The 27,987-nt window shown below is 36.1% G+C and overlaps 1 protein-coding gene across 1 annotated transcript; it reads right to left on the bottom strand.

The window, feature by feature from the left end:
• Nucleotides 1-830: 830 nt before the first annotated feature.
• Nucleotides 831-27,987, bottom strand: ARMC10 (armadillo repeat containing 10). Its single transcript, XM_007504059.3, has 6 exons — nucleotides 27,666-27,987; nucleotides 15,510-15,655; nucleotides 12,758-12,892; nucleotides 11,141-11,317; nucleotides 3,811-3,882; nucleotides 831-2,021 (listed from the first exon to the last, which is right to left on the bottom strand). Exons 1-6 carry the CDS (start codon nucleotides 27,874-27,876, stop codon nucleotides 1,761-1,763), a joined length of 1,002 nt encoding a protein of 333 aa, XP_007504121.2. The 5' UTR covers nucleotides 27,877-27,987; the 3' UTR covers nucleotides 831-1,760.

The raw sequence follows: 27,987 nt of genomic DNA, 5'->3' as shown, positions 1-27,987 counted from the left end.
AAAAAAGTAATTGATTTTATTATTGTTGTGTCCAACTTTTTATGACTCCATTTGGGGTTTTCTTGGGAAAGATGCTGGAATGGTTTGCCATTTCCTTCTCCAGTGGATTAAGGCAAACATGGTAAGTGACTTGCTCAACTAGTAAATACCTGAGGCTGGATTTGAACTCAGATTTTCTTGACTCTAGGCCTAGTTCTCTATTCTCTGAGCCACCTAGCTGCCTTTAGTTGCTTCATTACATATGGTCAAATGTTATTCCAAGTTCCTAAACCAGTATGGAATTTTAAACAACCTACACACCTATAAAATGGAATCAGGTGTTCTTTTCTTTTTTTTTTAATTTTGATTTCCAAATTCTCTCCCTTCCCTCCCCCTACGATGCCAAGCAATTTGATATATATGTGCAATTGTGTAAAACATTTCTCCTTATTAGTCATTTCATGAAAGAGAACTCCAAGAAAAAAAATGAAAAAGCAAAATGAGAATGAGGTATGAGAATAAGGCTTTTAAAAGTTAAAAAAGGAGGCCAGCTGGGCAGCTCAGTGGATTGAGAGCCTAGAGGAGGTCCTGGGTTCAAATCTGACCTCATACACTTCCTAGCTGTGTGACCCTAAGCAAGTCATGACCCCCATTTGCCTAACCTTTTACCACTCTTCTGCCTTAGAAGTGATACACAGTATTAAGGTGGAAGGTAAGGGTTTGAGAGAAAAAAAGTTAGAAACAGGACTTTAAAGACGTATTACTATCACTGACATTTTAACAGCAACTCTTAATACTTGGCTGACAATTTCAGAAATATGTACTGATAAATAAGAAATCAAGAATAGATATTCAAGCCACCAAAAGTTTATTTGGTTGAGATAAGTGTCACTTAACATATCTTAAAATAAACTTCAATAAACAAAAACATCTTTATATAAAGACAATGAGTGAATTATATAAATATGCTTCAAATGCTACCAAATAATAATCACTTTAAAGAGTCCTTTGCTTAAAAAGACAATTCATTTAAAATAGCATATGCTGAAATTAAAGCATATGAAAAATCCATTTCATTTTTCAGAAAGAACTAAGATGGTGCCCTGTTTGGTGCAAACTCAAGTTTTCTGTTCTGGTCCAACTGTCAGTTCATAGATATGGAGTTGGAAAGGGATCCTACTCTTCTGCTTTTCAGATAACAAACTCCTGTTTAGCAAGTGAGGTTTTGTATGTTTTAGCCCACAATACTTTCTCAAGGCTTCAAGGGTAAAATCAATACAGATTCCCTTTCAGGTAGTAGATACCTCATGCTACACATGAGCAAGAGAAGATGAATCTGAATTAGCTCTCCAGGACTGGAGGCCTCAAGGCCTTCATGCCTGTTTTAGACCAGAAAGTCACAAAGAAATTCCCAGATACCTTCCTTCAGGGTCCTTACTTCCTACTCTGTGAATTGTGGACCCCATTCTCTGAGTTTTATTTTACTGTTCTAAAATCCTAAAAAATTTCAGAGCCTACCTTCTCCACTGGTCACAGTAAATGACAAGAACGTCTGAGCAAAAGGCCTATCAGAACCATGGTCTTATTTTTTGCCAATAAGAACAACACTCCTAAATAAATTTCCTTCCTCTACCCCAAAGTCCTGTAATCACCATTGTAATCTAGGGGGTGACAGTCCCAAACTATGTGAATGACAGAACAGTTTCACAACCATTTATCTTGCTCATGGACTGTAACATTGAGTAAATTACTTATGAATTTTTTTTGGAATACAAGGCCAATCAAAGCATGGTTATTATTTTTGCAACTTTTTCTCTCACTTTGACATCATGGTGATATAATAAGGATAGGAGTTTCTCAGTACACTCTGTAGATTCTCCATAAAGTAGACAGAAAAGAGAATCATTATCAAATTGATCCTGGGCAAATTCATTCTCTTTCTGTTTTATACTGTAATTTAAATTTAAAAAGAGTGTAAGGACACGAAGAAGAATTTCATTCTCTATATTTCCAACAAAGAGGGAAATCAATGATGATGGTACCTAAAAGAGAAAATAAAATTAAGTATTATTTTTTAAAATAAAAATTTAGGATTTTAATATGTAATCCTATCTTACATATATCCTGACATGTAATAATTGTATGTGTTGAAATTAAATATGGAATTGAGATATTTTTATGAAATTATTTTCCCTTTAGCCCTTGCCAAGAATAGTCTAATTCTAAGGTCAGGCTAACACCAGACTACAAAACTGAGTTGAGTCCTGCCTCCTTTTTATATCTTAAAAGAATAAGGGGTTATTGGTAGGGCAAGTCAACAATCTCTGCTGCCAGGCTGAATTGACCCAGCTACAAGGTGGGATGGAAAGAGCATATGGGGTCCTGCTTCTTCTTGGCATGAAGTAATGAGGAAGGACTTATGGTCTCTAAGTCTACCTCCTCCTAAGTCTACCTCCTCAGTGAATATTTACCAGTCAGAGATATCTTGGGATGTCGAGGGGAGGGACTGAAAGGTTAAGTCACAAGAGGTACCATATTAGCCCAAATACAATGCAACCCCAAAGTATTTTGAAGGGTAACTCAGAAAGGAAATGCCCATTTTATTTTCGCCTTTTAAATTACAACTTTCTTTTAACTTGTGAATAATACAGGCACTAGAATAACAACTAGGTCCAAGTGCATTTCGGCAATTCTCTTCTTCACATTTTCAGTCAGGTGACCCTTTTCCTGCACGTGAAAGATCACTCCTGATTGTAACTTTTCCTTAGGTAATGTTTTATGACTTAAAATTACATAAGGAGTCCGTTTTTGCTGATCAGCTGTGGCTGCAAGCTTTACAGTCATTTTAGTTTTCTCATTTCCAGTAGTTTTAATCAACACTGATTTTGGTGCCTTTAGTATAAATGGTGACATTTGATGGAATATCAAAATAAACAGGCTTTGGTTGCCATTTCCCATCTACCCTGAGAGGTAGTCATGCTTTTTATGTATGCTGAGGTGCACAATACACAACTTATGGTTTCAAGCTGGAAGTGCTTGAATACAGTGCCAATGTGACTTTCAAAGGTACATATTAGGGAAAAAAATAATCGCACTATATTTGGGCTAATAGGAGTTTGGGCTCTTTTATTCTCCTATGGTCCCTTTTGGACTGTGGAGGGAACCAACTAACCAGTTTAGGTTGTCTTAAGTGGTTAATTAATAAATTATTTAAAAATTAATTACCTTTCAAAAATTTTAATGGTTATGTACTTTAAATATTTTAAAATTTCCAAAGATAACAGAAAATAGTTTACAACTCAATTCATAAGAACATCTTTTTTTTATGAAATTATTTCTCATATTCCTGTATAAAATCTTCTAGGGAATGTACTTTTTATACTGTTAGAAACAAGAGGCCTGACATGGAATTTTAGACTGATGCACATTCTAAATATCAGGATGTGGCTTAATTTTTTTGGGAAAAAAATCCATGTTGTTCTTTTAAAAAAAATTCACCATTGTTTGATGTGACAGAAGTAGTCTTAGAATGATAATTCATGTCATAAAGTTCACAGTGAAAAATGAAATTTTATCCTACATACATTAAACTATTAATAAATGGCTCTTTCAGAGAATAATGAAATGGTATGACCAAATGAAATTTTTTATGTATATTTTGTTCTTCAGAATAATTGTTCTCCTATACCAGAGTGGTTTGAAATGTCCATATTAAAATTATTTTTCAACTGATCTATAGTGATTGATTTCATTATCTAACATTTCTTGGTGATTAAATACACATGTGCTATAGAGCCTAAAACAAAATGAGTGAACATATAAAATACTTACTTGCACACTAAGAAGTTCTCTTGCCATGGTCGGATTTGCTGACAAATTCAAAAGCACCTTTAGGGTTTGAATCTGAAATAAGAATACTTGTTAATACATTTTAATAATAATAAGTTATTATTAATAAATAATAAATTTTAGATTTTTGAAACTTAAAGAAAAAGAAAGACGTCTAATATAACTATTATATCACCAGAGTAAATTAACTTTATTTGTGTAAATTTCAGAAAACATGGATTAAACAACAGAAAACTGCAGTAGTTCTCACTAGCATCTCATACATAACTCCCACAGAATCAAGAGACAAGATCGCAGTTTCTTCTCAGGAAAACAGGATATATCTTTGGACTACCACAAAACTTCCAATAAGGATGTTATACTCTAAATCCACAAAAGTGGTTTGTTTCATTCTTCATTCCCTTTTATAAAGAGTAGTGTGTCAAAGGAGCAACAGCAGAAAGGTAGGTGAGACAGCGTTGGGCAGAGAGGAGAGGAATGAGTAAAGACCAAATGGTGGAGACAAATAAAAAACAACAAACTAACCCCAAAGACTTAAAATCGCTAGAATTACACTTCCTTCCCATTGTTTAATGATTAGACCTTTGGCTCAAATCCATACAACTTCCAATTTCTTTCTTCCTTGGCACTGAACCAAAGAATGGATGGAATATCCAAATCTCTCTTCAAATTCTCCCCTTCCCCTAATCCCCATCTATCAAATATTCAAATTTGGCCTCAGACAAGTCACATAACCCTGCTGGTCTTAGTTTCCTTATCTGTGAAATGAACTGGAAAATAACAAACCACTTTGCCAAGAAATCTAAAATGGGAGTCGCAAAAAGTTGGACATAACTGAAACAACTGAATGACAGTAATAACCCAGATGACTTCTCAATCTTTCCCCAAACATATCTATTCTAGTCGAACCCCCACCACCAGCCACTTTTTTTTTATGCATTGTCTACCCCATTAGAATGTGAGCTCTTTGAGGGCAAAGACTTTAAAAAAACTTGAATTTCAACATAATAGGGTGTCTGGCACGTAGTAACTGGTTGTCCTACTGCTTTCAATATTTATAAGATAAAGTTTATTTATTATGCTAGGATGCTGCTCTGCCTTAAAAGCACTCTTGGTTTAGGCTTTGATCCTCATTTTTACAGGTTTACAGATTTTATTGGTTTTATCCATTTATTTGGAAGTGATAAAGCTCCAGGGATTGTCAGTTGACATTCCAGGATTGAGAACTGCATAGATGGCATTCTCTCTTGGTGGGAGAGTCTAAGGGGATTATATTCTAATTATCAGAGTAGCTGGCCCCTGGGCAAGTCACTTGACCCCCATTGCCTAGCCCTTACCACTATTCTGCCTTGGAGCCAATACACAGTATTGATTCCAAGATGGAAGGTAAGGGTTTAAAGGAAAAAAAAAAGACTGATATTCACATTCTGCCCCAAATGTTTATGAGCTACTCGACCTCGCACAGATCATTTGAGTTTGCTGCCCCTCAGTTTCCTCATCTGTGAAATGAAGGGTTGGATATGATGATCCTATGAACTTACAAATTTATCATAAGAATTATTTTTAATTGAGAAGCAGGCAAGATTTTTTAGTAAATTTATATTTTAGTAATTTTAGCAAAAATACACATTGAAATATACTCTTGACTTTAATTCATCTGTTTGGACACTTAAGGCTAAATAAGTAATTCTGTTTTTTGTTTTGTTTAATAATAGACTATAACCTTTGGAAAAGTATCTGTTTGCATGAAAACCTTTCACAACCACATGGAAAAATACTATCACTTGAATTTTTAAACAAGTCCGTATCCAGAGATCCCACAGCTGAGCCTATATCTGAAGGAATTTAAAGACAGGAAGAAAGGCTTACTATGCACTCATATAGATACAGCAGTTTGCTCTGTTGTAGAAAAGATCTGGAAATAAAGTAGATGCCACATTGACTGGGTGCATGAATGTGATGCCCTAAGAAATGATAAAAAGGTTATGACAAAATGATATAAATAAACAAATAAGAAAATTATAAAGATGTTTTTGTTTTTTTTAAATGGGCACACAGGAAGATATAAACTGCCAGCAAAGAGAAATAAAAAGAATCCAGAAAACAACATGCAAAATAACTACTACTACAGGGATGCTAATAGAGAGAACTAGAAAGACTGCATCTAAACATAGTATAATTATAATGAGTTTGGCTGGAAGGAAGAGATAAGAGGATGCACAGCTCTACCTTAGAAGGTAGGGGGACGATGGGTGTGGGGCACCGTACATGTCATCAGACTCGATTTATGTGTTGGTTAGTTTTGCTGAACAGCATTTCCCCCCTTCTATTTCTTTTTGATTGTTTTTCCTAAGGGATGGCTTACTGTGTAAGAAGTGGGGGAGAGATATAAAAACCACAGTCATCAGCAAGTTATTTTGTTTATAGAATCTAAATATCAAGTTCTTCATTGCTTAACTCTGGAAGAAAGATAAAAATATTCAAATTAAATATTCTTTTGAACTAAATCTCATTAAAACTAACCTGTTTAAAAATGAACTACTTGAGACTACAGAAATTTGCAAGCTGGGAAGGACTGTTTACACCATGACAAAGTGATAACATCTTGTGTGTTAGAACACTAGTCGTAGGGTAAAAATAGCTTTTTGTAAATCTATCTTTGTATAAGCTAATCATATCCAACAATAAAAATGGCAGACTGAAAGGGGGTGTTAGTCTTTCTCCTTTTGAAACTGTAAATGTTTAAGGAGAGATGGAAAGAGAATTCTTTCAAGAAACATTCATCTGGCACAGTATTAAGTACCTGTTTCAGAAAAATAAACTTGTCTTCAACATTAGTTAATCATTATACTTTGGGGAAAACAGTGACAAAAAGTTTATAAAATGTGATAAGGAATGGGTCTGGAAATGTGAAGCAAACATGAAAGAATCAGATAAGACAAAAAACTACTAAGACGGATTAGGTTTTCTTCAAACAAAAATGTGTAAATCAACAAATCAAAGTAGCAACAGTATAGTGAAAAGAGTTCTTGACTTGTTGCTCTACAGATTTTTGTTTGCTCTATTACTTACTATCTGCCTGACTCTGGGAAAAGCACATCACCCTCTCCTGGGTACAATTCCCTCATCTATAATATAAGGGAATTGGACTGGATAATCTCTGATCATTTCTGGGGATAAATCCCCAAACTAGCATAGAGTGAATGGGTCACCTTAGAAAAAATGGACATGGATGTATGATATAGAAGAGACAGAGATGAACAGTACACCAAGAGCGTAACTGAAAGCCAGATAATACATGACCCAGAAAGGGTAGTGGCCAGAGAATCCAGAGAGTAGAGTTCTAGTTCTACTTCTGCTAAGGATTTGTTTTGTCATCTTGGGCAAGTCACTTCTGTTGGCCAGTTCCTTTAATAGCTAAATGAAAAGTTTGGAAAGAATTGTAAGGTGCCCCTCAGTTACCACTGTGTGATTGCATGAAGTACTGCTATCTTAGTTTGAGGCTGGTTGCTACCCACCTCCAATCTCCGGGGTGAGTTCTTGATGGGCAAAAAGCACCATCTTATGTTAACAGATCACACAAATATTTGTTATTTCTGTTTCAGTGATGGTACCATGGGTTTATTACCTGAAAAGAAACAGTATTTAAGGCCCAATGGGTAGAGTTTTTCCAACATTCTAGTGACCGTTTCATTTGCCCGATGAAAAGGCAATTATGTATCCGGCTAAGTGCTTATGAAAAATTGACATTCCAAAAGGTCATTTGCAAATCAGCCATTTGAAACTCAAAATGTACTTTTTTCTCATAGAAATGTTGGAAAATGTAGTTAGGTTCCAAAATGGACTTCACAAGCCAATTCCCATGCCTTCTGTGGCACTGAGGTCCTTGAAGGCTATGCCAGCAGAGCACAAATTCTGGCAGGAATGCCGGAAGATTTAGTCCTGGCAACCTCCTGTGCCCACCTCACTACATTTTGGAGAAGCTCATTACCGGAAGGGTTGGCCACTGGTAATGAATTTTTTTGGCCAGTGACTCATGACAGATGTAGACTTAAAATAAAGTAAGGAAAAGGCAATACTATGCCAATAACTTTGCCTTTCAAAATAATAAAATACATTTTAAAACAGATACGCAGTGTTCAGTGCCCTTGGTTAAATGGCCTGGAATACTGACCCATCTGGAAGGACCAGGATGACCTCATTGGGAGTCACATCCATTCCTTCATTCCCTAAAGCTAGTATTAGAATTCAAGAAGAGGGGGAGGTAGAAAGCAAAGGAAGGCATAGAGAAGAGTACTTGAGAAGGCAGAAGGTGGCCAAATTGGCCTGAACAAAAGTACTGCCCCATGTATGATGAAGAAAGGGCTGAGATTGGGGGTAAAGGTGGACTCTCAGCAGCTAGTCAGGAAGCTCCAAGAGCCAGCCAGCTGAGCAGAAAAGTAAAAGCCAAAGAAGAGAGAAGCCAAAATTGAGAGGGAGAGGAGAATGGACGATCCAAGGACTTCAAAGGAGAAGGGATGCAAGAGATCATTTAGTCCAAGAGCAGTAAAGCCAACTAGGAACCAGAAAGAGCTTCCCAAAGGGCCACAGCAGCTGCCAGGGAACTAATGGGAATGCCCATGTTGTAAAGGGGAAGGTGGGCAGGAAGGAGGAGGGAGAGACAATGGAAGGGGATTCTCCTAGGTCTGTAGCAGCTAGTGACACTGTCAGGTCTACTATATCAGGGATGGCAGAACGAAGGGAAAAATGGAACAAGGCATTGATAAAGATGGAAAGGCCAGTCTGGAGGAGTCACTCTTATCCACGATGGACTACTTGGACTTTAGAGCTTATTTCTATCTAAGTAAGATCCTATCTACATAGATTAATCCATTTGAAACATGAAAAATGCTTTATGATATCAATCTGGTTTCATCTATAAATCATCCTGAAGATACTCTCCAGGAATATCAGAGGTTGTGATCTTGGAGGCCATCTAGTTTAACCCACACTTGAAAAAAAGAAATCCTCCTATGACACAATTATTAGGTAATCATCCAGTCTACTTTAAAAATTAATTTAAAATATATTTTTCCAATTACATGTAGAAACAATTTTTAACCATTATCATCTGATATTTTGTGATTCAGATTCTTTCCCTCCCTCCTCTCTGAGGTGGTAAACAGTATGATATATAGGTTATGACAATGTTATCATGTAATATATACTTCCAAACTCCTCATGCTGTGAAAGGAGACACAAACTGCAGATATAAGAAAAAAATCATGAAGAAAATAAAGTGAAAAATGGCATGCTTTGATCTTCAGTAAGACTCTTAATTGTTCATTCTTTGGTTGTGGATTGCATTTTCATCAGACTGTGTGAACCCCTCAAGTAGGGAAGAAACTCACTACCTTCTAAGAAAGCCAAAGCCACTTTTGGATTGTTCCAAATGGCATAAATTTTCCTCTTACATCAAACTAAATTTTCCAGGTAGTTACTTCCACCCATCCAACTTCTGGAATCAAATGAATATGACAGTCATTCAAAAATTTGAAGAGGGCTCTCAAGTCCTGTTCTATTTCACTTTTTCTAGAGGCTAAAAATCTTTAGTTCTTCCAACCACTTCTTATGAAGCAGGATCTTAAGATCCCTCTCCCTCTCAGTTGCCCTGCAATTTCTTAGTATCTTTTTTATTTTTAAAAAACCTTACCTTCCATCTTGGAGTCAATACTGTGTACTGGTTCCAAGGCAGAAGAGTGGCAAGGGCTAGGCAATGGTGGTCAGGTGATTTGTCCAGGTTCACATAGCTGGGAAGTGTCTGAACATTTGAACTTGGGACCTCCTGTCTCTAGGCCTGGCTCTCAATCCACTGAGCAACCCAGCTGCCCCCTTTCTCAGTATCTTTTAAAATATGTGGTACTCAGAACCATGTACAATACTCCTAATATGGTCTAAGAGAGCAGCCTGTCAGGTGGATGTTACCTCCTTATTCCTTCATGTTTTGCCTCTCTTAATTCAGCCTAAGCTGTAATTAGTGTTCTTCGATGTCTTATCTGGCAGCTGACTCATAGTGAACCTTCATGACACTGAAATCCTTACATCTCTAACAATAGTTATACCATCTTGACTTGTGAAGTCAATTTTTTTTAAAGTCAAGTGTAGAACTTAACATTTATCTCTACTAATTTACATCATATTTGATTTGGCCTTGAGTTATAACCTATCAAGATCTTTCTGAATCCCGATTTTCCTATGCAGGGTTTTTAATTTCTCTCATCTTTCTGCTATCTTCCAATTTGCTAAGAATGTCATTCCTACCTTTAAGTTAATAATAAAAATGTCAAATGGCTTAAGGACAAGCACAAAACCCTGGGGCATAATTCTTCTTAAAAAAAAAAAACAACACAAAAAAACACCTTACTTTCTGTCTTAGAATCAATACTAAAATATTGGTTCCAAGGCAAAAGAAGAGTGAGGTAGGCTACTAGGGTTAAGTGACTTGCCCAGGGGGGCAGATGAGTGGCTCAGTAGATTGAGAGCCAGGAGTAGAGATGGTAAGTCCTGGGTTCAACTCTAGTCTCAGACACTTCCTAGCTGTGACCCTGAGCAAGACACTTAGCTCCCACTACTCTTCTGCCTTTGAACCAATACACAGTATTGATTCTAAGACAGAAGTAAGGGTTTAAGCAAAAAAGTATATGACTTTATTTTGTGTGAAAAGTGTTCTGTAATGGTGTTCATATAATTCTTTTTTTGTCTTGGCAAGTAGAATCTCAAATATTTTATATTGTCTAGAGTTATTTTAAATGGAATTTCTATTTCTTGCTGTTGGACTTTGTTGTTAATATATAGAAATGCTAATAATTTATGTGGATTTATTTTGTATCCTGCAATGTTGCTAAAGTTATGAATTACTTCAACTAGTTTTTTAGTCAATTTTCTAGAATTCTCTATACTCTCATATCATCTGTGATAGTATTGATTCTAAGATGGAAGGTAAGGGGGGAGAGAGAGAGAGGGAGAGGGAGAAGGAGAGGGAGAGGGAGAGTGCCAGCCCAGGGTCATATAGCTAGGAAGTATCTGAGGCCATATTTGAACTTCGAACTTACCATCTTCAAGTATGCCTCACCTAGAAGCTCCTTTCTGGAGCATTCTACTGATTAGATCCTTCCAAGCTTCCACAGAATTAGTCAATCAGGCATGAATCTATTTTATTATATTACCAACTAGCTCACATCTCTCCATTTTGCCCAAAAAAGAGTCCAGTGAAATCAACAATCTACAGAAATGGAAATGTAATCTCAATCAAGTTAAGAACGAGGTTTCATACCTTGGTGTTTTCATTTCCCACAGATAATAAATTGAAGAGGTCTGATATTGAATTGGCAATTAAGTGCTGATAGTCATTAGTGACTGTCATGTTTGTTAATAATCTCAGGCCAGCCAGCTGCACATTTGAATTCAAGGGAGAAGAGATGGTCTCCTCACAGATTTGGCTGATATATATCTAGAGAAAAGACATAAAAACAATAACTTTGGAGCCTCAGAAATACTACTGATGATCCAGGATGAAATAAACCCATCCTAAACTGCTTCAGCAAAGAAAGAAGCTTTTTAAAAATATCTGATTAGTAGGACCACCTTATTGTAAAAAGCCCCTAACTAAAGGATCCCCAAAGCTTTGTTAGGGTAAATAAAAAACTGGAAAAATAGGGAAGATTTTAAAATTAGCTTTTTCAGAATGGAAAAAGGAAAAACCAAGTATTTTTAAAATTAATTCAGTCATATGAGATGTTAGTTATGTTAACACTGCTTCAAAATATTATCAACTACTAGCAAAAAAGCAACTTCAGGGCCTATCAAGTTTTCAGAAAATCCAAAAGTATTCTGAAAATATGTTTTATTTTATAAACAATTAAATTATACTCAAAATGAACTTAAAAGTCAAACTTTGTATTTTAGAAAGCTCTCTAAGACTCTTAATTTATCTGTGCTTTATATAGAGGTACTGGTCAATTTTTTAATAAAGGATAAGCTGGAATGAATTCAGAAGAAACAGATGAGGACAGTGAGTAGGACCTGAATTTATGTCATAGAAGATTATATTGGAAGGATCTGGCTTTTATAAGGTTTAGGGCAGGCATGAGAGAAATCTCTAAAGTATTTAGAAGGCACTGAAAGAGTAAGAGATCCCACTATAAGGCGTATACCTCAAAGAGGTCAAAGACAGACACAAATATCCTGCATACAATGAAATGTTCATAGGTTCTCTTTTTGTTGTGGAGAAGAAGTGAAAATAAAGTCAGTCTATCTATATTTGAGATTGATTAGACAAACTTGTTATAGGAACATAAAGGATTATTGTGTTATAAGAAGAAATGTACATGAGGAATTCAGAGAAACACTGGAAAAATTCAGAACACACATGACAATAATATAAATGAAAAAATAATGCTATATAATCATGAAAATTGTGGCCACAGAAAAAAGGTGAGTACATAAGGTGTGCATGTCAGACATGGCCAATATATGAGCTTGTGCTTAATGAGTCTCCCCCGCCCTCTGGTTACAAAGGAAAGGTCCAGGTAGGGGACATATTTGGACATGAGAGTCATGTGAAAACAAAAGGGAGCAGTAAGTTCTATTTTTATAGTAGAAGTAAAAAGAATAAAGAATTTTCAAAGAAAAAAGGTCATAAATCTAGATACACAAGGTACTTCAGAAGTCAGAAGATTCTTTGGGCTCTAAGATGATGTGATAACCCTGTCTGGTTCCATTCCTCTGCTGGTCCATTCTCCAAAGGTTTTTTTTTTTTTTTGACCTCCTACAAGTATAGTATCTGGTATACAGTAAATAAATGCTTTGTGATTAGTCATGAATTCCCAATTAAAAAAAATAATTTTTATGTTTTAACATTTTGTAATTATTTTGTTTTAATGTAACTCACCTTAATTTCTCTCTGGTTCAGAACATTCATACTTAAGTTATTTAGTGCATTTAAAGCCTTCTCTTTAACTTTGGGATTCGGATCTTTCAGTATGTTTCCAATGACTGAGAGACCATCCAAATTACGAATAATATCCTAAAAAAGAGGAAATAAGATTATGATTTCACCATTTAAATTTTTATAGAAGCCAAAAGCTTCTCTATTCATACTTTTTGGATTTCATTTAACTTCTCAGTTTACTCAAGGCAATTCTGCAAGACTTAGAAGGAGTATAGGAAATGAAACCACAGGTATAGACAAAAGCAAAGACTCAAGGTAAAGAAGTACATAGAACATTGGGCCTGGAGTCTGAAAGATCTGAGTTCAAATTCCTGTCTAATATAAGACAATAAATGTGTGACTTTGGGCAAGTGACTTATATTTGCCTCATTTTCTTTAACTGTAAAATGGAGGTAATAATGGCACACATCTCCCAAGGTTTTAGTGATGATGAAATAAGATAATTGTAAAGCACTCTGCACAATGCCTGACACAAAGGAGTCACCATATAAATGATAGCTATTAAAGGACTGCTTTAATGCTAGTTAAACAATTTTCTATTATTATATGCACCATGTTATTCTTTAAAGCAATGCAATGGAGTAAAAAGTCAAATTTGCCCAGTTTATGTAAGGGTCTCAAGTCAATATATAAATGTAATTAAATGTCACTTCTTTGAAACAAGCATTTCAATTCCTATGTTATGTGCAAACATGAAAATTGGTATGACCTGCCTGAGGTAATCTAATTTTGAGAACAAATTAAGCATCCTCTTGACTCCCCCACTAAAACATCAATTGCTTCAAATGCTTATAAAAGGAAAAATCCCCATAACTGTAATCTTCCTGGGACAAGCCAACATGACAGAAAAGAAATTAGTAAAAAAATTTTTTTTGCCATAATTGAGTTTTACTGAGTAACACTATTTAATAAACAAACCACCTTTATTTGCATATATGTAATGATGATGAGTACTCTTAATTTTTTGGCTTTCCTCCCTTCATTCTAAATCTTTACAAGCTAGGGTATAAGTGAGAAAAAACAGGTTGGACCAAAATATGATTTAAAAATTGACTAAAAGCCTTATGCTCATTTCTCCATTCTGGGAAGTCAAAAAAGGAAATATGAAAGAAGGAACTATTTAAAGTTTGCTTTTTAGTACTGCTGGGAAGTGTGCTACTTTCAGAAACAGCTACCAAGGAGACTTTTCATTGAAATGAATAAACCATCAGGCAGTGATTATCAGATACAACAGCTTCCTGGACATATTGATCTGTTTGCAAACCAACAATCTGTCACTGACAGAGTAGCTGAGACTATAAACTACATAAAAGACCCACTGTTTCTGGTCATAAGTTTACAGATCTGAAGCTAGAAGGAAATTTAGAAATCCCCCAGACCACCTGACTCCTATCCCCACCCCACCCCCAGCCACCAAAGTGATAAAAGAAACTGAGTCCAGAGAAGTTTTGTAATTTGGTCAATAAGGGCTTGAACATAGGTCCTCTAACTTCACATTGACTGGTCTTTCATACCTCATGGCCAGATCACGTAAGAGCATTGCTTTCATTGTTCCATTTCTAAAAGATTAAAAATTTCATACACTTGAGGAATATAAGACATGGCAATTCGGGGGGGGGGGGGGGAGCAACTAATTTAAATACACTAGTGACCAAATTTTCAGAGATGTGAATTCCTAATGGACTTAGAATCACCAAATGTTACAGCTGCAAGGGATCTTTGAGAGGATGTACAACTTGAAACTCTTCCCCTCTCCTCCATTTTATAGATGACAAAACTGAGCCCCAAGGAATAGAGGTATATTAGTCAGACAGTAGTACAGCTAGGACTAGAAGGACCCAAATCTTCCAACTTCCTTGGAACCAAAATACAGTATTGATTCCAAGATGGAAGGTAAAGGTTTTTTAAAAAAAGTATACTGTAGAGCACTGAAATGGTAATTTTAAAAAGCTTTGTTCTTTAAGTGGCATTATGATTGTAGGGATTAGGATAGTATAAATAAGGATAAACTCATACTCCCTTGGCTCCCTTGATTTTTGGAAGCCCCACAAAGCTACTACCTCACACTTTGAAATAGGTTTCAGGGCAGAAAAGCCCCTATACCACCAGCTTCTTAGACCTGCCTGACTATACAGATATTATAATTATATATATCATAATATTGTATAATGATATATTATAATCATATTAACTATAAAATTTATATAAAATTATATACATAAACATTTTTAAAAATTACAGATAGAGCCCTTAGAAGGACTGCCTTCTTGAGATTAGTAACCTGGTTGATGGTAACTCAAGAGAAACTGAGAGGAAGGAATGCCTGTTGTTAGCATGACAGATAATGGTTAATGAGTTCTTCATCTTGGAATTATGGATAGGATTTAGGGAGTCCAAGAACTTGGATGGGGAAAAAATATATCTTTATTTTCACAAATGTCTAACTGAAATTTAGCAATTCCTTTAATTATAAAATTAAAAAAACTGATTATTGTGAGAAAGAGTCCATAGATTTCACCAGACTGTCAAAAGAATATGTAACACACACATGCACACACAAAGCCTCACTCCAGAGGTCCAATAAGGCCTGCAATTTCCAATTAAATAAATTTATTTTCTATTCTCTAACATGGTTGATTCTACTGTGGAATAGGCAAAAAGAAAGCCTGTTTTGTAAGATTAGCTTACTTACTTGATTAATTGAAAACGCAGCACTGTTACCCAGTGTAATCAAAGCTCTTTCACGCATTAAAGGATCCTCGGTTGACTCTAGCAAGCAAATGAGTTTTTTAAGATGTTGTGCATCCAGTATAGTAGACGATTTGGTACAATTGTCCTCTGTCAAGAAAGAAAGAAAAGCCAATTACATTAACTGGTCCCTCAAACTATTATTTTCTGACCATAGGCCAACTATGAAATGGTGTCGGTAACTAAAATAAAATCTGTTGTTCAATCTTTGTGATCCCATTTGAGGTTTTCTTGGCAAAGATACCGAAGTGCTTTGCCATTTCCTTCACCAAATTATTTTTGGCAAATGAGGAAATTGAGGCAAACAAAGTAAAATGATTTTCAGGGGGCGGGGGGGTCACAGAGCTTTAAGTATCTGGGGCCACACTTGAACTCAGGAAGATGAATTTCCTGACCTCAGGCCTGGTTTCTATCCCCTGTGGCATCTAGATGCCGAATTCATACTTGGGCATGTCTTTAAAAACTGTGTTTTTGAAATCTTAAGGTTTCTACTACCAGCCCACCTCGACTCTGTCCTCTTTTCTCCACTCACATGTGCCGCCAGGTTATATAAGGAATTCTCTTACATCAATTGTTTGACACAGATGAATTCTGACATGTTAAGTGATTCAGAAGCAGAAGCCATTTTAGAAATCTCATATTACTTACATTAGCACAGTTCCTAATAAATATTGGCTGAATTGAATCCTAAATGAAGATTTGCAAACTTTTATTTATGTCTCAGAAATTATGTATACTGCAAATTTAGTTATGGTAATGTGGCAATGTGTCCATTCAGAGGTAGACTATGATAAATAAAAATTCAATTAGTCTCCTTCGTGTATATGCACACATGGCCTCTAAGGTTTCTTCTAGCTCCAAATCCTATGATATGAATCAAACTAAAAGCATTTTTAAGTGGACACTTACAGAGTGTTACACTGAAACACTTGCCAACAAAACTATCTGATCTGCTGATATTCCCTGAGGAGCCCTGAGCCTTGCTATCCGCTCTATTGTGATACGCTCAGAATTTCTAGGTTCTTCTAATTAATCTCTTTTATATGTTATCTCTTCCAAGAAGTGTGAGCTTCTTGAGCACAAGTGCTTTTTAAATTTTTCTATTTGCATCCCCAGACCCTGGCATGATATTTTTTGCACATGAGTATTTTCATTCATATAGCACATATTTATATCTATCTATGTTTTACTTATTTAGAGGCCACCAATAGAATTCAATATAATACCCTGGCTTAACTGGTATTTTGCTAAAAAATTTAAAAAACAAAAACCTAAACCATTAACAACCATGAAAACAATAATACTCCACAATTTCTTCCCTGGCCTATGACATAATGCTAAAAAGTGATTAAAAATACATCATTGAGTAACTATTGAGTACATGGTCAGGGAAAGATTCAGATAGATTATGGGATATCCCTATGAGAGAGAAAGCTTTTAGCAGTTGGATAATCAATTCACTGTCATAAGAATCTAGAGAGTCGGACGATTTATTGCACTGGACATTTATTAAATGAATCCCTTCAGTTTGCACTTATTTCCACAAAACAGGACTTCAGTTCAAATCATTATAGATTAAATCACTATGTATAAGTCTATGTCCAATAGCCTTCTCACAAAAGATATACTTATGTTTAAAAATTTTAAGTAAAAGAATCAATGAAACAGATTTTTTTAAAGTTTTATAGGTAATCTAATTCACTGTCTCTTTATGCCCAATTGTAGAGATGAAGGAGATTCAAAGAGGTTATAAGACTTAATAGACCCATATTAGGTTAGGATTAAAAAGGAACACAGGGACTGTATAGTGCAAAGCAAAAATCACCGTATTGGAAATCTGGAGACCCGGTCTAATTTCTGGATGTCATCTACTACTAGTATGACTATCACTTCAGACCTTATTTTCTCATCTGTAAAATGAAATAATAGAATTAGATTATATGTCCAAGTCCTATAAATATTTTTGGAAAAAAAGAAACCAAAAGACTAGAATCACCACAATGGATCTGGGTTCAGATCCTGTTATTTACCAGGAGACCTTGGATAAAGAAGTTATTTAGCTCCTCTGGTGGCCTGTTTGCCTTATCTGTAAAATGAGGTGGTTGGTCTAGCTGGGGCACCAAGGCCCTTTCAAACTTTAAAGTTATTATGCTAGGAATCTAATGCAACCCATATGATGAATTTTACTACCTCTGTGGGACACAGTCACCTACAAGACTTCTAGAGATGAGGTGTCAACTACTTTCTAAGTCAACTCATTCCACTTCTAAATGGCTCAAAATTTTCTTTACATCTAGCCTAAACCCACCTCTCCAAACCAACCATTGTTCCTAATTCTGAACTCTTGGATTAAACAGAGCAAATCTAATCTCACTTTCCTAAAAGACAAGCCTTCAAATAGTTAGAAAACAGCTATCCTATCTCTACCCAAAACCAAGTTTCTACATAACATAATTTGGTTAAAATATTATAAATTCATTCAAATAGAATCTTCTTTAATATTTTCTCTCATGAAATCTAACTTTCCAAAATCTCACTATATTTCTATACAATACACATTTTCCTAAGATGCCTTATTACATTACATAGAGTGTATTACAGTGCACTCTATTTTAACATTCATTATGTGAAGATTAAATTAACTCTTCCCCCTTTCATTTTTAGATTTAATTACCAAAAGTGTATCCACCCCACTCACACTTGAGTGGGGGAGGTCTGTGACCCAGGTGTGCAACAGTGGTTGACGAATCAGAATCAACTGACTCTCCCCTGGGCAGTCCTAAGCAAAGTTTTAGCTGTAATTGGTACACGTAAATGGAAGGAAATCACAGGAAGTGACAAAAAGAAATGATCTTAAAAAATGCTAAGCTCTTCCTGTGAGGACTTTCTTCAGTCTTCGACTTGATTTTGGAAGAGCTCAGGCTTGAGATCTCAGATTGCTTCCCTTTTGGACTGACAAGTGGTGAGTGAGTGAAAGGCCAACTCCCTTTCCTTGTATTTTCTGAGACTAGCCTCAGGAGGGACCTACCCTCTTGAGAAAGAGGCTTCTTGCATCCTCAGGTCCTCAGCTCAAGGCTGAGGCCCCTCTGGCTAAAGCCTAATTAGCCCTGCCTGGGTTGAGCCAGGGCCTGAGCAAAATACCTAATGTGTAGCCTAGATATCTTACCCTATCCTTTCTGATTTTCTTTTCACTCTTTCTATATTTTATAAATAGTCAAAATAAATCTCTTTGGAATTAAATTCCTGGTGACCCTATTCTTAAATAATCCAGTCCAACCTTTTATACTCCCCCCCCCCCCCACATTTCTACCCCTTACAATTAAAAAAAAATTGGGGGGGGGGGCAGCTGGGTGGCTCAGTGGATTGAGAGCCAGGCCTAGAGACAGGAGGTCCTGGGTTCAAATCTGCCTCAGACACTTCCTAGCTGTGTGACCCTAGGCAAGTCACTTAACCCTCACTGCCTAGCCCTTTCTGCTCTTCTGCCTTTGAACCAATATGCAGTATTGATTATAAGATGGAATGTAAGGGCTTAAAAAAAATTTTTTTTTGAGTTCTATATTCTCTTCTTCCTTCCAGCCCCTCCTGAACCATTGAGAAGGTGAGCAATATAAAATGGTTTATGGTTTAGAAGAAATATGTTGTTTATAAGAAAATGGCTATTTTCAAGGTTGCTAAGAATTATACAGTTTTTGGGCTCCCTAAGAACACTGACTTAATTACAGGTATTCAAACTGTCCAGTGACCAGCAACGCAGCATACCATTAAAGATCTGAACTCCATCAACATTGATTTTTTTGTAATCAATAAAACCAGAAGGCAAAAGAAATATGCGGCAAGTCAGAAGGAGGGTTCATAAGTTTTATTTGGAAAGGCAAAGAATGGTTTTTATTGCATGTTCTAAGGTAATGAACACTATTTCATGTGGCATTTCTTTATTTACTCTTAGAGAATTTACAGTGCATAAATAAAAGGAGTACCATGAATATAAATGTAGCTTATGCGCCAACACTGGTGAGGATGAAGAGGTGGGGAAATTCTAGGAAGAATCAATCACTCAATCAACAAGTTTTATTAAGAGTAGAATGAGAGCCAAGTCTAGAGATGGGAGGTTCTGGGTTCAAATAGGCCTCAGATCCTGCATAAGTCACTTAACCCCCACTGCCTAGGCCTTATCACTCTTCTGCCTTGGAAACAATATACAGTTTGATTGAGACAGATAGTAAGGGTTAAAAAAAAAAGAGAGAGCTTACTATGTTGCTAGGCAATGTGAGGAGGTGAGGATACAATTATAAAGAATCCTACTTATAAAAAGTATATATTCTAATGGGGGAAACAAGTACACATACAAGCATGTACAGCTTACAGACACAGTCAGTAAATACAAATACATACCACATGGTTAAATACAAGGCAGTTTTGTGAGGGAGAGGAAGAAAAGTTGTGGGAAGGGTCAGAACAGGTTTCACTGTGGAAGTCAGTGGCTGAGCTGCTTCTTAAAGGAAGATAGGGACTCTGAGGTAAGGAATGGTGCAAAGGCGCAAACATTAATTAATAGAAAGGCCAGTTTGGCTGGATCAGAGTATAGTTCTGCCCAAGGAGGCTGGAAAATAAGGTTGCTGGGATAATTGGACAATTAGTTACTTTAACATAAAGGCAGATAATGGGGGGAAAAGCTTTAATTTATATAATTTCCAGAAGTTTAGGTAAAATTGCTCCTGTAAAGAGACCAAAAGAACACACAAAAAATCTTAGAAGATCTTTGTGAAGCAGACACAAGGCTAAAGGCAAAGCAATTTAGAATATGAATTCATTGGTAGAACATTCTGGTTAAAAAAGAGAAAAGAGTCGTGGAAAGGAAAAATGACATGCTTATTTGGTAAGAAATTCATAGCATCTCTTTGCAAAACAGCAAAAAGCAGAGAGACAAACACAAGTCTACAGATAGTCTGATCTAAGCTACATCTAAGCTCCCTCAGCTCAAGAACTTCCCTTAGATAAGCCCTAAATGAATGTAATGGGAAAATGAAGATGAAAAATGAAATACTGATCAATTCTACTTCTATTATGATCTATTTCTGACAATGACATTTATCCTCTGCTCCTTTATGAGCTACCTTAGGAAACAGTACAAGCACTTAAGAAGTCAGGAAGGATGGCTGGATCAGTTCACAGAAGAAATCAATTCTGGAGGCGACACAAGCTGGGAAATGGATCAAATAACACTTTTTGTGCTTGTCATTAAAAGCTCTTTACAACCTGACTCCTCCCTGTCTCTCCAGTCATCCTTTCTGTTGATTTTTGTTTTTGAAAATGCTAAAAGTTTAACAGAAATCACTAGGCAAAACTCTCAACTTTCCAACCTTCTAACACATTATTGCCTTTCATGCACTTGATAGTTTCATCCGTTTGTCTGTGCTAGGTGCCTTTGCATTAGATGTCCCTATCCCTGGTATACTTTCCCTCCACAGCCTCTTAGTCACCGATCTCTTTCCTTCTTTTTCTTAAAAAAATTTTTTTTTAAATTTTCCCAATTACATGTAATAACAATTGTCAACATATTTTCCAAAATTATAAGATCCAAATCTCCCTCCTTCTCTTCCTTCCCCTCTCCTGGAGATGATAAGCAGTTTGATATATTATCATGCAAAAAAGAATATGAATATAAAATCAAACCCCCAAATAAAAATTAAAATAAATGAATGTGAGAAATAGTATTTTTGGATCTGCATTCCAACTCCAAAGTTCTTTTCACACTTCAATTAGTTTACAAATAGCACTTGGAAAGATGGGAATTTATTACTGAATTTCAATAAAAACTGCTGCATGTTTGGGTTATGGACTGAACAATGAGTATAAAGATTTAGTGAGCACAGCCAATAATATATTTCTTCTACTTGAATCTAGATGCTTTTATGAAGTTTCTTTTTCAGCTCTGACAGTCATTAAAACCAAGTTTCAAAACAAAATTGAATGTAGACTTAGAACTTGAAAGCACTGTACAAAATGATAAAAAGATTTTTTCAAAAGTAATTTAGTATATACATTTCCAATGCTTGCATTATTAGTTTTAGTGAGAGCAAATATTATTTCTATACCATTAATATATTTTCAAAATATTCTCATCTCATCCTTTAAAAATCTCTTTTGTAAAATTTTATAATCTACACAATTATGATAAAGCATGTAATTTATAACTGAGTAAATATATATTGAGGGCAGGTAGGTGGAGCAATGAGACAGGCCTGGAATTAGGAAGACTCATCTTTATGAGTTCAAATCTGGCCTCAGACACTCAATAGTGGTGTGACTGTGGACAAGTCACTTACTATTTGCCTCAGTTCCTTCAATTGTAAAATGAGCTGGAGAAGGAAATGGCAAATCATTACAGTACCTCTGCCAAGAAAACCCCAAATGGGGTATGAAGAGCTGGACACAACTGAAAAATGACTGAATAACAAATATTTATTGAGAATGGATGGCCTTAAATTATTTTTTAATTTATTTTTTACTAATAGTGGTACAAGATCAACAAAATTTGGAAACTATTGGTCTAAACTGTACCAAGAAGTTGTAAGGCCTGAGAGTCCATCAGTCGATCTAGTCAGAACAGTTGGCTGTGGGTAGAAAATGGGTTGGGAGAAATGAAAAGGAACATTTGGATGGAATGAATGAGGGAAATTACAGGGAGATTTTAATGATCTCAAGCTGCTTCCTGGCACAAAAGCCTATTTTTCAATACAGATATCTTCCCTTTGAAGCTCTACTTGTTGCAAATCTTATAATACAATTTCTGAAGGCCAGAGACCCTTGAATGTAAATAGGCTACTTCTAATACAGCATACTTCCAAAGTTGGCCTGTAAGAGAGAACTGGCAAAAGGGATAATTCAAGTAACATATGACTGGAGAGGGGAAGAGTCACACAGAAAGATGGAAAGACAGATGGTTAAACCAAGTGCTGTGTTGGTTTCCCCAACTGTAAAATGGGGATAATAATAGCATCTAGCTCCCAAGGTTAGAGGAATCAAATGTGGTATTTATAAAGCATGTAGCACAATACCTGGCATGCAGCAGGTTCTTAATAAATGTTCACTTTTTGAACTTATGAGAAAGAATGCTATCCATATCCAGAGAAAGAACTGTGGTAACAAATGCAGAAGAAAAACATGTGAATGATCACATAGTTCGATATGGATTAGGGTTTTAATGTTATAAGTTCACTCTACTGCAAATATGAATAACATGGAAATAGGTTTTGAACAATGATACATATATAACCCAGCAGAACTGCTTGTCAGCTCTGGGAAGGGGGAGGAAAGAGTGGGGGTGAGGGGGATCATGAATCATGTAACCATGGAAAAATGTTCTAAATAAAAAAAAGGAAAAAAATAAATCTTCACTCTTTTCCCTTAAGTGAAATGAATCAGAATATTTAGTCAATGAGAAAAGTGAAAAAATATTTTATTAATTCCTTTGTATTCATAATAACTTTTTTTTAGTTTAACAAGAAAAAGCCTTATTTAAAATATCCTTCCTTCATTAGGGTGCAGCTAGGTGGCTCAGTGGATTGAGAACCAGGTCTAGAGACAGGAAGTCCTGGTTTCAAATCAGGCTGTAAATACTTCCTAGACTCATGACCTTAAGCAAGTCTCTTAAACCCTTTTGCCTAGCCCTTACTGCTTTTCTGCCTTAGAAAACTAAGACAGAAGCTAAGGGTTAAAAAAAAAATCCTTTATCAGCACAGAGCTGTCCCATCAACACAGTGCAATCCATACACAAGTGACTGCAATTCTTAGCCATGTTATACAATGGATACTTCAAGGAAGATCACCTCAACATTTTAAAGGTCATTTTCTATGGAGGGTTCTTAATCTCAAGTTTAGGGTTTAAAAAAAAACCTTAGATAATTATATTTCAATGTAATAGTTGTAGTCCTAGGTATTTTATTTTATACATTTGAAACCATTATCTTAAGAAAGGGTCCACAGAGGCTTTACCAGATTGCCAAAAAGATCCATGATACACAAAAGAGTAAAGAAACCTTTCTGTTCTTAAGGCTTCTGACATTTTGTTAAGTAATAGTTCATGCTCTGACTGCAGAGTCATTGCTCTTTTCTTTGTGAGCAAGTCATTTAATGTCAGTAACTTTTAAACTTTTCTAGTTTTATAATGGTATAAAATCACTGACCTGACAGGGAAAATGAATTAATAGAGCCAAATAAATTAAGCGATAGCAGAGTAAAAACACCTTGACAAGAAGGGAAATAACTACTTCCATTACTTTTTTTTTTTAAACCCTTACTTTCCATATTGGAATCAACACTGTGTTTTGGTTCCAAGGCAGAAGAGTGGTAAGGGCTAGCCAAAGGGGGTTAAGTGACTTGCCCAGGATCACACAGCTGGGAAGTATCTGAGGCCACATTTGAACTTAGGACTTCCCGTCTCTAGGCCTGGCTCTCAATCCACTGAGCTACACAGCTGCCCCCTATTTCCATTACTTCTGAGGAATATTAAATTTTCTTCAATAACTTCAGTCATATCAGTTTAACATTACTGTCTATCACGAAAATTCAGTTAATACCAAGACCCTTAGGAATGGTTTTTAGTTAGATATGAGAGTAAGTTCACAGGATTATTGAATTTAAATTTGGAAATTTAGACCTAAGCCTCAGAGATGACCTAGTCATATCAGTTTAACATGATCATTTATTATGAAAATTTGATTATTATCCAGACTCTCAAGGATGGTTTTTAGTTACATATAGGAGAGTAAATTCATAGAATTATAGAATTTAAATATGGAAATATACATTTAGGCCTTGGAGATGTATTTTATAAATGAGGACACTGAGGCCTGTAGAAGTCATATGAGTTGTTCAAGGCCTGAATTGGTTCCTTTAAAATAAAGGATATATCAATCCCTTACTATGTGCTTGGTACTGTGCATTGTGATGGACATGAAGGCAAAACCAGTCCCTGTCCTCAAAGGGGGTCATAGCCCAATTGGGGAAGACAACATGCAAATTCTGTATAAACAAGACACACTGTCATATGTATATAATAGATACAGATAAATTACATCTTTCTATCCATATTTACAATATTTCCTTTACTTTTGAGGAATATTTTATCTTCATCAGTAGCTCTAGTCAGCAATTATACCAGACTAACATAACTGTCTATCATGAAAATCTGGTTACTCACAACCCTGAAGAATAGTTTATATAGAAAGATATAGGAGATATTAGTTAGGTATAATGAAGTAAGTTATAGAATACATGCACATCTATGTATCTATATGTGTACAGGAAAAATTGGAGAAAATCTCAGAGGGAAGGCATTAATATTAAGGAGGGCTGGAAAAAGGCTTCCTATGTTAGGTGAGATTTTATCTGAGACCTGAAAAAAGCCAGAAGGTTTCCATTACATTCAGAATTTTTAAAAGAACTACCTTACGAACAAAGTCCAGCAGCAAGGGATAAAGAAATAACATTAAAATAACTAGACAATAAAAAATACTTGGGAATCTACTTGTTAAGACAAAAAGAGTTTTTATATATATATATATATATATATATATATATATATATATATATATATATATGTGATATGCACATAAAAACACATATAAAAAGTTATATGAACACAATTACAAAACATTTTTTTCACACAAAGTCAGATCTAAACAAATGGAAAATATAAATTGTTTATGGGTAGGCCAAATTAATGTAATAAAAATGACAATTCTACCTAAATTAATTTACTTATTGAGGGCCATACTAATCAAACTACCAAAAAATTATTATATAGAACCAGAAAAAAAAAAAACCCAACAAAATTTATCTGGAAGAACAACAGATCAAGAATATCAAGGGAACTAAAGAAAAATGTGAAGGAAGGTGGTATAACAGTACCAGATCTCAATCTGTACTATATAGCAGTAATCATCAAAACAATCTGGCTAAGAAATAGAAGGGTGAATCAAAGGAATAGATTGGGGGTAAATGCCCTTAGCAATCTAGTTTTTCATAAACCCAAAGATTCCAACTTTTGGGACAAGAACTCAGTATTTAATTTTTAAAAAACTGCTGGGAAAATTAGAAAACAGTAAGACAGAAACTAGATATGGATCATTATTTCACACCCTATCGAAATTTGTAAATGATTAATACATAAAGGGTGAAACCATACGTACATTAGGGGAACATAGAATAATTTATCTGTCAGATCTATGTAGACGGGAAGAATTTATAAACAAACAAGAGATAGAGACCATTACAAGATGTAAAATGAATATTTTTGCCTATATTAAAAGTTTTTGTACAAACAAAATCAATGTAACTAAGATTAGAAGAGAAATATCAAACTGGGAAAAAATGTTATAACAAATTTCTCTGATAAAGGTCTCATTTCTCAAACACATAGAGAATTAAGTCAAATTTATAAGAATACAAGCCATTTGGGGGCAGTTGGGTGGCTTAGTGGATTGAGAGCCAGGCCCAGAGATAAGAGATTCTGGGTTCAAATCTGATCTCAGACACTGTGTGACCCTAGACAAGTCACTTAACCCCCACTGCCTAATCCTTACCATGCCTTAGAATCATTTGATTCTAAGATGGAAGGTAAAGAGTTAAAAAAAAAGCTGTTCTCCAATTGTCAAATGGTCAAAGGATAGAACAAGTATTTCCAGACAAAGAAATCAAAGTCTTCAATAATTGTATGAAAAAATGTTCTAAATCACTCTTGATTAGAGAAATGCATGTCAAAAAAACTATGAAGTACCACTTCACACCTATCAAATTGGCCAATATGAAAGGAAAGTAATACATATTGGGGGTGGGGGTGGGATGGGATGGCAAAACTGGGATACTAATGCATTGTTGGTGGAGTTGTAAACTGATGCAAACATTCTGAAGGGTAGTTTGGAACTATGCCCAAAGGGCTATAGACCTGCATACCCTTTGATCTAGTAAAACCACCACTAGGTCTATATCCTAGAGAGATTTTAAAAAAATGGGAAAGGATCTATCTACTTGTACAAAAATCGTAGCTCTTTTTGAGGTGGCAAAGAATTGGAAATTGTGGGGATGTCCATCAATTGGGAAACAGCTGGACAAATTGTTGTATATGATGGTGACAGAATATTATTATAAGAAATGATGAATTAATGATTTCAGAAAAAAGCTTGAAAGACCTACATAAACTGATGCAGAGTGAAATAAGCAGAACCAGGAGAACACTGTACACAGAAATAGCAATATTGGGGAATAATCAACTGTGATAGATTGGCTACTCTCAGCAGGACAATGATTCAGGACAATTCTGAAGGGTTTATGACAGAGAATGCTATCCACTTCAGGGGAAAGAACTCTGGGAGTTGGGATGCAGATCAATGCATATGATTTTTCACTCCAGTTTGTGTTTTTATTTTGGGATTTTGTTTATATGTGTGTATTCTCTTACAACAATGAACAATATGCTCTTATGACAGTACATGTATAACTTGGATCAAATTGCTTACCATCTCCTGGAAGGAAAGGAGGGAGACAATTTGGATCTTATAACTTTCAGGAAACTTATGTGAAAGATTGTTATTACACGTAATTGGTAAAATAGCTTTACAAAAAATCACCAAGGTGGAGGCAGAAATATAACATGCCCTTCCCTTCTCCCAATTTCAGAATCTGGAGCTAGGTAGTGAACTCTAGGAAAGGAACCCTGTAAAATGCTCAAGGTGATATCACCTAAGTTTGAGCCTCACAACAACTCTGGGAGGTAGGGTGCTATTATTATTATTTCCAATTTACAGCTGAGGAAACTGAGGCAAGTAGAAGTGAAGTGACTTGCCCAGAGCCAAGGCCAGCAAGGTTTTTGCTCGGACTCCTCGAAGGATTAGGAGCATCTTATTCATTTCAAAGTCTGAGTTCTCCCAGGGCTGCAAACACCGCCCAAACGTGGGCTGCCCAGGCCTCCGGTCTTTGGGTCTCATTTCTTGAGGATGGCACAGCAACAGGGAGGTTACGAAACTTCGTGTGGGGTCCGGCCTCGCCCGCCCTCCCCAATCCCGGGTCTCCTGGGGGTTAGGGGGAAGAGGGCGCTCACCTGCAGGGGAGGAGGGGCTGGATACCACGGGGAGGCGGGATGCCCGCTGGAGCAGCGTCAGCCCAGCCCCCGCGGGGCAGCCTCGGCTCTCGCAAGCAGTAGCCATCTTCCGGCTTTTTTCGCTCCCCCAAGCCAGTCGGTAAACGCAGTAACAAGCGCCGGCACCGAGCACCAGGCCCGCCACCCAGCCTGCCTCCCGGGACCTCCCCATGCTGCCCCAACAAGGCACAGCAGGGGATGCAAGGTTGTTCCCGGGAAACTCGCTGCTGTGAGTCAGAGAAATGTAGAGCTTCCGGATAGGAACACGTGAGCGTATTTTTAG

This window comes from Monodelphis domestica, chromosome 5 (assembly GCF_027887165.1).
Source record: "Monodelphis domestica isolate mMonDom1 chromosome 5, mMonDom1.pri, whole genome shotgun sequence".
Classification (NCBI taxonomy): Eukaryota; Metazoa; Chordata; class Mammalia; order Didelphimorphia; family Didelphidae; genus Monodelphis; species Monodelphis domestica.
This window is presented reverse-complemented; position numbering and strand designations above follow the sequence as displayed.

Excerpts from the sequence above, each read along its gene's own strand:
- ARMC10 (XM_007504059.3), bottom strand. The coding sequence starts at position 27,876 with ATGGGGAGGTCCCGGGAGGCAGGCTGGGTGGCGGGCCTGGTGCTCGGT. Across the intron at positions 11,318-12,757 it reads TGAACCAGAGAGAAATTAAG|ATATATATCAGCCAAATCTG; the intron begins GTGAGTTACATT and ends TCTTTTCTCTAG. Across the intron at positions 2,022-3,810 it reads GAGAACTTCTTAGTGTGCAA|GTACCATCATCATTGATTTC; the intron begins GTAAGTATTTTA and ends TTTCTCTTTTAG.